This window comes from Choristoneura fumiferana, chromosome 15, assembly GCF_025370935.1.
Source record: "Choristoneura fumiferana chromosome 15, NRCan_CFum_1, whole genome shotgun sequence".
In the NCBI taxonomy this organism is placed as follows: domain Eukaryota; kingdom Metazoa; phylum Arthropoda; class Insecta; order Lepidoptera; family Tortricidae; genus Choristoneura; species Choristoneura fumiferana.
In genome coordinates, this window is record NC_133486.1 from 13,517,407 (window position 1) to 13,529,166 (window position 11,760).

The window sequence follows — 11,760 nt, forward strand, 5'->3', positions numbered from 1 at the left end:
GGAAGACGAAGCGTCGGCAGGCCTCCCACGTGGACTGCAGGGCTACTACGAAACTCGAAGTTCGTGTCGTGCGGTCCCTCTGACACTTATACTATTTAATACGAGAGCGAGAGGGACGGTACGATACGAACTTCGAGTTTCGAGTTTTGTAGTAGCCCTGTTGTCGTCATCGTGAGAGTTGCGGGCCGCTGCAGGCAACCGGGCAACTGGCGAGTGGTCGTTCATTGTGGCGTTCTAAGGGGGAGGTCTTTGTCCAGCAGTGGATGTCTTCCGGCCGATGATGATATTTTTAAGGGTTATTTTGTAACAGGTCATACGGTCGATGAAATTAAATCACGTACCAGGGTGGAACCTTTTCATAATCAATTTCGCTATGATTTCTTTAGCAGATGTACGAAACGTCAATATGATATTAGTAGCACTCCTAGTCATCATCATCATCATCATGTCAGCCGAAAGACGTCCACTGCTGGACATAGGCCTCCCCCAAGGCTCTCCACTCAGACCGGTCTTGTGCTTTCCGCATCCACCGCGATCCCGCGATCTTAACCAAGTCGTCGCTCCATCTTGTTGGAGGCCTACCGACAGCTCGTCTCCCGGTCCGCGGACGCCATTCGAGAACCTTCTGGCCCCATCGGCCATCAGTCCTGCGAGCAATGTGCCCCGCCCACTGCCACTCCTAGTACTCCCCTAGCACTCCTAGTAGCACAAATATTCTGGGACGTGATTTAATTTCCTTGACTGTACATAGACGAATTCTTCGCATAGTTCTTTTCCCTATTATTAAGTATGAAACAAAAACGATAAAAGCCAATTGTCTAATAAATAACATAGCGATCGTTTTGCTTTTTCATCAAGCCCGTGAAAGTGCTGCGAGAGGGAAATTTGCACATATTCGGGCTTAGCGGGATTCCCGGCGAGGTCCCGCGACGCGGCGTAATTCCCGCGTTTATTACAGAGAAATTAAGGTGACATTGTACTTAGGAAATGGAGTTTAGTAGGTTTATAGATAATATTAATACCTATGGTAGGAGTATATACGTAAAGATTTTTAATCAGTGGTGCTGACTAGGACTTGGAAAATACGAGTTAATAACCAGACAAAATTGAATTCAGTGAGATCTCACGCAAATACCTAACTGTTTATTCCATTAATATGTTATTAATGCCTAGCCTGTTGCACGCGACTAAGCCATTTTATGGGATAAAAACTATCCTATGTCCTTCCCCGGGGCTCAAAATATCTGTATACCGAATTTCATCTGAATTGGTTCAGCGGTTTAGACGTGATGAAGTAACAAACAGACTTAAAAACTTTCGCATTAATAATATTAGTGGCATATGTACAATGCCTTACAGCTGTGAAATAATAAAGTTTCTAAGTTTTGCGCAATTAAAGATCTACTTAAATTACCTACCTAAAGAAAAACACAACAAAACTTTTTACCGCCAAAAACAAAAATTATACAAATAATAAATACTAAATAAATAAATAAATATCATGGGACACTTGACACCAATTGACTTAGTCCCAAACTAAGCAAAACTTGTACTATGGACACTAGGCAACAGATAAACATACTTATATAAATAAATACATACTTAAATATTTACATATTAAACATCCAAGACCCGAGATGTTACCGAAATCACACAATACGAAAACGGAGGTGAAGTTATTGAACAAGTGCCCTTAGTGTAAGTTTTCGGTACAAAATACGTCTCGATCGCGTTCGCGTTAAAACCTCAATTTGTATGGAAACACGAACATCGCAAACGTTCCGCTAGAGGCACTGTTCGTGTTTGCATACAAATTGAGATTTTAACGCGAACGCGATCGAGACGTATTTTGTAACCGAAAACTTACACTAAGGGCACCGAGCCCTCGCGATCGAGACGTATATTGCCCTTAGTGTAAGTTTTTGGTTACAAAATACGTCTCGATCGCGTTCGCGTTAAAATCTCAATTTGTATGGAAACACGAACATCGCAAACGTTCCGCTAGAGGCACTGTTCGTGTTTGCATACAAATTGAGATTTTAACGCGAACGCGATCGAGACGTATTTTGTAACCGAAAACTTACACTAAGGGCACCGAGCCCTCGCGATCGAGACGTATATTGCCCTTAGTGTAAGTTTTTGGTTACAAAATACGTCTCGATCGCGTTCGCGTTAAAACCTCAATTTGTATGGAAACACAAACATCGTAAACGTTCCGCTAGAGGCGCTGTTCGTGTTTCCATACAAATTGAGATTTTAACGCGAACGCGATCGAGACGTATTTTGTAACCGAAAACTTACACTAAGGGTACTGTTTATAATTAGAGGATGACGTGGAGTTTTAATTAGTTCCACAACTTCAATATAGCACCATAATTTTCTTTAGGTATGCCCCTTACGACCAACATTTTACTTTAATTGAATTCGTATTTACTTTCTGAGTTTTCATTATTGTAGGTGCTCGTTAATACTCGTTATATTGTTTGATAAGGGATACATGATGTTTGTTGTTGTACGAATAAAACAATGTCAAGGAATAATTTACTATCAGAGGCTATCATAAAGCAGTTCGTCCACTGCTGTGGAGAGGCCGATCCTCGGCTACTCTCATCCAGCTCTTGCCAGCCGCCCTGCGCCCTGTGGAGAGGCCGAAATGTCATAAATAAATAAAATAGCTTTACTTCCATTATATTAAATTATATTACATTATCCGTTGCTTAGTACCCATAACACAAGCTTTGCTAAGCTTACTTTGGGACTAGGTCAATTGGTGTGAATTGTCCCGTGATATTTATTTTATTTTAATTTTAACGTCATATTGTCTGACACACTAGGAATCACAATATTTTTCACCACTTCTTTCTGTCACACGGTAAAAGACGAGGGTAGAAAGAGACGGCGAATGCGACGGTAAACGTCAGAGCGTTAGAGTCGATAGACAATAGATACGGTCATATCGAAAATACAAACTGAGACATGGATGCACAGAAAAACCAGAAAAAGAGACCAGCACTGGGAATCGAACCCAGGTCCTCAGCAATCCGTGCTGCGTGCTATAACCCCTACCCACTGCTGGACAGGAATCTAGACACGAATTTTTCCTATGCATACATATCTCAGGTTGCTTATTTCTACTATGCTACTTAAGCAGCAGCACTAGCGACATCTATGTTTCGTCGAGAGACGTCACATTCTTTCGGAACTAACCGCTCACCCAGACAAGAGATGTCGCTACTAAGCAATCAAATCATGATTGGTTTGTATTTTCGATATGGTTTCAAGGGATACCCGTAAAAGTTGTACTATTACTTATTCTGTGGTAAAAGTAACAAATTTGGAGTTGAAATAAAAAATACAAAAAGACTTCAAAAAACCAATCATAATACGGTCACAGGTCATCTGTCCATCTTATTGGTGCGCTACTTAAATACACACTATACTTAATAGGTATTTTTAATTAGGGTCTCGTACCCAAAGGGTAAAAACGGAAACCCTATTACTAAGACTTCGCTGTCCGTCCGTCCGTCTGTCACCAGCTGTATCTCATGAACCGTGATAGTTAGATAGTTGAAATTTTCGCAGTTAACTATGGCCGCTATTTCGCAGATAGAACTATGGCCGCTATAACAGCAAATACTAAAAACAGAATAAAATAAATAATTAAGGGGCTCCCGTACAACAAAAGTGATTTTTTTGACGTTTTTAGGATTCCGTACCTCGAAAGGTAAAAAACGGAACCCTTATAGGATCACTTTGTTGTACGTCCGTCCGTCTGTCAAGACCCTTTTTCTCAGGAACGCGTGGAGGTATCAAGCTGAAATTGATATCGAATAGTCATATCTACGGTCCCTTGAAGAATTGAAAAAAACAAACTTTTAAGTCAACGCAATCAAAAGTTACAGTTATTAAACAACGTGATTCCATACAAATTGCCACGCACTGAAAACCTAGGTACTTCCAGTTGTCCTAGGAACTTGAAATTTGGTGTGAAGGTAGCTATTTATAACACAACCAAGTCTGAAAATTTTGATTTTTTATGTGTGTCTGTAAATATCAATGACCAATATAATCTGACCCCACACTGCGTACGTTTTGCTTAGGTGCAGGGCTCTGCTTACACTCGATTAATTAAATCACTCGAAAAAATCGGGAAATATTTTCAACACACGAGTCCGACTCGCACTTGGCTGGTTTTTTTTCAATAACCAAGCAAGCAACAGTAGCAATTATAAGTAGCAATATAATTTTCTGAGAAGAAGCCTGTGCCCAGCTGTGGGACGTATATATATCTCTTTGATGAATTTTCAATAGTTTCAATCTACTCATTCATCCTGTGTATATTTTTCGTTCAATTTTTCCTGCTGATTTCTCAACACCCGCAGCCTGCAATTCGGAGGTTAATTTTAATACTTTTTTTTTAAACCGCGTACAAAAACCAGGTGACGCTGGAAAAGGTCCAAACAGCCGCAGCGGGCGCGTAAATAAAAAATAAACATAACACCGGAGTAAATTACAATATAAATTAGCTAAAAGAATCTGTAATGCGGAAACTGGGACACAGCTTACGGGGCACAGCAGGTCAGGTTGGATAACGTTAGTTCCGTATTTGACTTATTAGAAAGAAAGAAAGAAAGAAAGAAAGAAAATATTTAATTGCCAACAGTACAAACAATGCAAGACAACAATATAACCAATACAAGTTAGTAGTCTGCCCTGCGGCAAAAGGAGCAAACTCAGCTAATGCTGCGCTTACGCGGAAGCTGCCAGCGCTGGTTTACAGTCTGCCCCTGTTGACACATGCTGGAATATTGTTTATTAAAGCTAGTCAATGTCCATTTTCGTACAGACACATATTTTTTAAGCTACCTACTTTTTATATAAATAGGCCAGCGTTTTACTTCTGGTGGACCTGTAAAAAAAAGAAGCTGGTGGAATAAGACCTTTACGTATAATAGAGTTATAAAGGTTTGAAATACAAGATTACTAAGAAAGACGTCACACGCTAGTAGCGTCATACCTACTGCATACAGATGGATGCTTAGCGACGGTACGCGTATAGCGTTCTCTGCAACCATTTGGGGACGGAAACCTCGAACTTAGTGACATCGCCTCTAGAAGGAAAAACAAGCGAAGAAAATTCTGTTACCGCCTTCTGACGTTGGTGCCGCCGTGGCAATAGTCTTTCTAGAGATCCGTAGTCAACTAGGAACTCTTATAGTTTCGCCATGTCTGTCCGTCAGCGGCTAAGCTCAGAGACCCTTAGTACTAGAAATCTGTAATTTGGCATGAATATACATATCCGTCACGCTGACAGTGGTAAAATAAATAAAAAAAAATTTTGCAGTGTACGTCCCATAGACGTAAAGTGGGGTGATTTTTTTTTCTCGACTAACCTTATAGTGTGGGGTATCGTTGGATAGGTCTTTTTACCATTGGGGGGTTGCCAGGACGATTTTTCGATGCAGTGATCTGTTTGCGAAATATTCAACTTGAAAGTGCTCATTAAAATCGAGCCCCCCCCTCTAAAATCTAAACCGTTGAGAATCATTAGTAGTTTAAGAGTGAAATCAGCCTAACGTATAAAATATACCTAAACTTAGAAAATCCCTCGAAAAATATTACTTGATTTTTTCGCAATGGCTATAGAAGACTATCTTGGGCATGTCCGACACGCTCTTGGCCGGTTTTTATTTCAGTTAAGTTATATACTGAAAACCAGCGCTGCGGCTTGCCGTGGCAATACGCTGAGTATGGCCTTTTTTTGCGGCTTTGTACTTAAGGTTTTCTTATTTTTACGGTATGACTAGCGAAGAGTATGCGAACTTTGGCGCTCCCATTCAAAATATATTTCAGGACTATTCTGTAGAATCCTACAGGTTAGGTTAGTATTATAATTTATAACCAGTGGCGTAGCGTGGGTATCATCCGCCGGGGCGGAAGAAGATTTTGCCGCCATCTTGTTTAGGGTACTCATTCTAATCAGTCCGGTCTAATCGGTCGGAATTATCATCGTCATCCCAGCCTATACACGTCCCACTGCTGGGCACAGCCCTCCTCTCACAATGAGAATACTTGGGCCGTAATGCCCACGCGGATGCGGATTGCGAACTTCACACATACCATTAAATATTATGGTATTTTGCTGCCACCTAAATGTGCCGCCAGAGGTGGACCCCCCACCCCCCCGGCCCAACTAACAAAACGGAAGTAATAATGATAATAATAAAATCATTTATTGCCACAGAAAATAAAACAGGATTACACAATCAAAAAAACATAAGCAGGTGGCAATGGGCTCAGGCTCAGCATAAGGGCCTGGACACATGTCGCCGGTACGGTGCCGTCTACGGTGTCACGGCGCGGCGCCGTCAAAACTACCAAGCGTGTACGTACCAAGCGTTTGACGGCGCCGCGCCGTGACACCGTAGACGGCACCGTACCGGCGACATGTGCCCAGGCCCTAAGCTGCGAGCAAAGGAAACTTGCAGCGCTGATTTTCATCCTGCGCCCGTACCTACTTACATTCTTAAAAAAAAACATTCGTCCATATGAAACAGTTGGAAAATTAATCGTTTGGTAAAAATATTTATGGACCTAAATAAAATCCTGCTGTAATTGTGTCTATTGAACAATCCCAGACGCCGAGCGAAAGTAGACCATTTATCACAATCAGCGCCACAGAAAAACCAAACAAACATCGTCTTTTTTACACCCCACCACTTATTTTACTTTTTGTTGTTCGAAAAACTGTCATTAGGCTCGCTTGACGGAGTCAGTAGTTGATGAAATGATTTTGGTTCGGCTTTGACACCTGACGCGGTGATGAGAGCAAGTTCACCTCTTTCAAAAATTCTTAGTCTAGGGAATTTTGGTGCCGATCACAGATATGACCTCATGCTTCGTACAAAGTGTTTTTAGCTATATCGTTTTCATCATCATCATCATCATCAGCCGGAAAACGTCCACTGCTGAACAAAGGCCTCCCCCTTAGAACGCCACAATGAACGACAACTCGCCACTTGCATCTAGATCGTTCGAAACAGGGTTGTTTTTCGAGCGTATGTATGAATCTTCATTTCCTTGGTCGTCGCTGCACGCTGGGCGGATTTTAACATATGAGGTATTATTTGATTTGTCATAACTGATGGGAGTGAGATAGGCTCTCATAGGCTATATAATATTTCAATATGGCGTGTGCGAAAACAAATATGGCGGAGGAAAGAAAAAAATGTACTTTATCAATATGGGTATGAAATGAAAGCTAATAGATAGCCCATTTATACTAATCTATACTAAAATTAAAAATACGAAAGTGTGTGTGTTTGTATGTTTGTCCGTCTTTCACGTCGAAACGGAGCGACGGATCGACGTGGTTTTTGGCACAGAGACAGTTTATGGGCCAGAGAGTGACATCGACTACTTTTTATCCCGGAAAAATGCACAGTTCCCGAGGGAACAGCGCGCGACAACCGAATTCCACGCGGGCGAAGTTCAGGGACGAATTTGATGCAAGTGGCATTTAAGACAGATATAATTATTGGAGGAGTCTGAAAGAGGGATACTTCAAGGTAGTTGGAAGAGACAAAGAAAAGAAGTAAGTAAGTGTGTAAGTATACTGAAATTTTGAACCTTCGACACATTTAAAAAACACAGGGAATTAAAAACAACTTTACATGGTAATGTGCTATGTAATATTATGTTCGTACTTTTTTATATTCTTTTGAATTTGCTTCCAAATGTTTCATTTCAGCCTCATATATCGCCTTATGTAGGTCCATTTGTATTCTAATCCTATCCATCTTGGGCAGTTTCTTCGCCATTTTACTCATACTTAGAAAGAAGTGGTCAGTATCGTCTATATCCGGGTGTGCGTGCGCCGCCTCTAGTGTTTCCATTACATTAGCATACTGCAGCGGATCCATGCAATCAGTAACTGATATTGTCCTTCTCTTAATTGGTGGGCTAGAGCAAGATGGAGTAGGGGAGTACTTCAGAACGTTCTGAGGGGACGGCGGGTTTTCTAAAATTTCTTCGTGATTATGGTCGTTTATTCTGCCCTGCATATGTGGCAGTAGGAAAGCCATTTGCGCTTCATAGCGCCACGGGTGCATACGTTTTCCGGTTTTGTTTGTTTTTATTAAGCGTCGTTTAACAGCGTTGTTGAAGCAGTTTCGCAGCTTGTTCCAATCTTCTTTGCAATCTTCGACTGAAAAAAATGTATTTTATTAATTTGACCAATGGTATGGCATCTATAGACTATAGGTAGTGCCACGAGAGTTGAAGTGTATGATTACACACGGATGCATGAAGAACCTGATTGCATAAAAGGAGAATGAAAGAAATGAATCAGTGAATGTCTAGATCCCGCTGTCACTACATGGCATGTTCTTATGTGCGTAACCTCAGCTCTGGTGGCACTACCGATACCCGCCAGTGAAATGAATGTTACCGTACTCAGAGACGTCGAGTATAATTTAAATTTTCGTTAACGTTCATTTCCTAACCGAAATTTATTTTAGACAACAGTTTAGCTCTGGTTTAGTCACTGTGACGCACTGAATTGAACCACGTAACATTATAAAACCTTTTCATAATAAATTTTGCTAATGAATTTTGTGAAGGAAAACATCGTGAAGTTCCTAATCCGCACTGGGACAGCGTGGAAACTCCACCAGGCCAAGCCCTCGCATTCCGAGAGGCCTGTTCCAAGCGGTAGGACGTCTGGGGCGATGATGATGGAAGATGGCAGACTGTCCTCATAATATTTGACAAATAAAGATACAGCTCAGCTTACCCGGCTTCCCGTACCGCTTTGATATCTCCTCCCACGCCGCGCTCCGTAGCCCGGCGTCACGGTACTCTTCGCTCTTCACATTGTATATGACCTCGTGCTGACTCACCAGGTCTATTAGCAGCTCGTCATGTGTCATCTGTGGATGAAGAGCAAGACATCTAGCAGTCCCTGCTGGTGCGGGCCCAAGGGCCTACTGCTGCGTTGTATACTACAACGCATGTATTAAAAAAAATGAAACAAAATCAATCAAATCGATTGAAATAAATCAATAATACTAAAAATTTATAATTTTACTAGTGTTTACCCGCGGTTTCGCACACGTAAATCATTAGATCCAGCAGCTGAATAGATTTTTTTTTAAATTCCCGTGGGAATTCCCGAAAATAAAATCGTGGTTTTCATTGACGTTAAATTAAAACGAAGCATGTCAAATTTCACGACTCTAAGCCCAGCGGTTGTTGTTTCGAGATTTTATCCCTATATCGCGGGAATATCGGAATAAAAAGTAGCCTATGTTTTATTCCAGATGTCCAGCTATCTGCATACCAAATTTAATTTCTTCTAAATCCGTCCAGCCGTTTCAGCGTGAAGGGTTAACAAACATACTCACTCACTCACTAACTTTCGCATTTATAATATTAGTAGGATATCAATACATGAAAAATAATAGGTACCTAGTAGGTATTTAAGTTAATAATGTTGCTATTTAATTTCCTCTCAATCGAAGTGAAAAGCAGAGTGTAAAACTTGAGCCTTAAACTCATTTCCCCCTCGACGGGTCTATTCACCCTCGCCGTACCGGCTCGGGTGGCTATAAGAACGTCTCGGTGGTTTAACCTATATAGGTTTTAAGCAGAGGATCATGAGTTCAAATCCGGGTTTGCATCACTGATTTTGTTTCAGGGAACATTGATCAATAATTACCACGGCTCAAATTTACTGTCAGTAAATATCTGAACATGTTAAATATTAAAACGTAGACAGAATGACATGTAGATTTAGAACATGTAAAATGTTAAAATATTGATCGTATACATATATCGCACATTGAATTTAATAAGGGAACCGACTCCCATACAACCATTTGGTCGCCGTGCAGTGCAGTGATTTAATAATAATACTTGTTTCTGTACACTTTGACATAATATACGTAAGTCCACCAAATACAATACAGGCGCTGAAAGCACTTACCTACCTACTTACTTGGTGTACCTATTGTATACTGAATACACACAATAACTCTAGAGTATACACATAATATTTCCAGTAAGCTCGTTTATACGATAAATACTAAAATTATGCTTGTTTGGACTTCAATTATTTCATCAAAGTAATACCGCCTATATTCCACGTGGTCATTCTTAAACGCGCGTGGCTGTTTGTTGTAAGGCGATTGTCAAACGCTTGCCATCTCGCTCACTCACCTAGCAGATTACTATATGTGTAAAGGATGGCAAATATTTAACGGTCGTAAGACCGATTCAAACAATAATTCGTACCATTTTATTTGGTTTAAGTATTTACGAACTTCGAAATAAATCGATAAAAATCGAGAAACTAAGAACTTTTAAAAGAACTTACCTCAAATTTGAACAGGCTGTGTACTGGAAAGCACAACGTGAATCCAACTTCAACAACGCAACGCGACTGGCGTAGGCGTAGGAGTAGGAACGTTGCTTGAGTGCCGGGGTTGTCAGACGAAGAAAAAAAGAAACCCTAAAATATAATTAATGCTGTGGGGTAACGTTGCACAACTTTATGGGTTTCCCTCATTAAATGAAATGTGAATATTTGTGTTTTTTTTTACTACCCAATTTATTTTTCTTAATTTTCTTTTTTTGTGAAAAGAAATTCCATAAATTATTCGTGAGTGGGAGAAATTGTCGATGAAAATGAAGTTCGCCGTTTTAATTTTATAATTATATAAGTTCCTTATAGTTGAGATATTATTATAATAGAATAAAGTATGCAGCAGTACATTGATGCAAATTTCTAAGATTTATAACAATTTTGTGGCTGTTAGGCTAAGTTCAGGCGAACGCGCGCGGGCAGTTTGAGATTGTAACAAATCAATGCTATTGTCGCGGTCATGTCAACAACAGCATTGATTTGTTACAATCTTAAACCGCGCGCCAAGCCAACCGCGCTTCACCGCGCGTTCATCTAAACTTAGCCTTATGCTAAATGTTATTGCAGTGGATTTTTTTAATATTTTTTTTCATATACTCGAAATGTTTAAGTTGAGAAACATTATTGACTTTTACTGATAAATTATAAATGTGAAAATGATTTTGTTTTTCCACTTTCACGCCATTTCGCACTTTTTTTTACTGAATCAATTGCTACGGAATTTTTCTATTATCATAATAGTATACGAAAATAAATAAAAGAAAAAGAAACCGTTCCCAAGAGTGTGCAATAAACGAATCCTTCGCAGACAAAGTCGCGGGCAACAGCTAATAATGTTTATAAGTATTTGGGAGTGAGTATTCGAGTTTTACTGAGCAATCAAACCTCATAACAATTTCATGATTATTACTAAATTTAACGTTGATACCTACTGTCTTTTATTTTTATAATTATTTTTTTCTTGCTCAAACGGGAACGAGGCAAAAAAACGCCGTAAAATTACTGAATCATCATCATCATCATCCCAGCCTATATACGTCCCACTGCTGGGCACAGGCCTCCTCTCAGAACAAGAGGGCCCCTGAATATTCACACATATTGCCAATGTAAATAAGTAAGTTTTAATTTAAAAAAAAACAATAATGACTTCATAAAATATCCAAATAAACAACTCATCTCAAAAACCTATCAAAATTTCACTATTCCCGTAAACTCGGGGTTAATCTTACTGGCAACACTGCATGGGGCATAGCCACGTGCGCTGACGTCAAACCACGTCGCATGACATCATCGCGCGGCAAGATGGCGGATGGCGGCCAACTGACGTTTCGATGTGT

At 40.2% G+C, this 11,760-nt stretch overlaps 1 protein-coding gene across 1 annotated transcript; it reads right to left on the reverse strand.

The window, feature by feature from the left end:
* Positions 1-7,490: 7,490 nt before the first annotated feature.
* Positions 7,491-10,475, reverse strand: LOC141435668 (uncharacterized). Its single transcript, XM_074098410.1, has 3 exons — positions 10,376-10,475; positions 8,795-8,930; positions 7,491-8,206 (listed from the first exon to the last, which is right to left on the reverse strand). Exons 2-3 carry the CDS (start codon positions 8,928-8,930, stop codon positions 7,695-7,697), a joined length of 648 nt encoding a protein of 215 aa, XP_073954511.1. The 5' UTR covers positions 10,376-10,475; the 3' UTR covers positions 7,491-7,694.
* Positions 10,476-11,760: the final 1,285 nt, after the last annotated feature.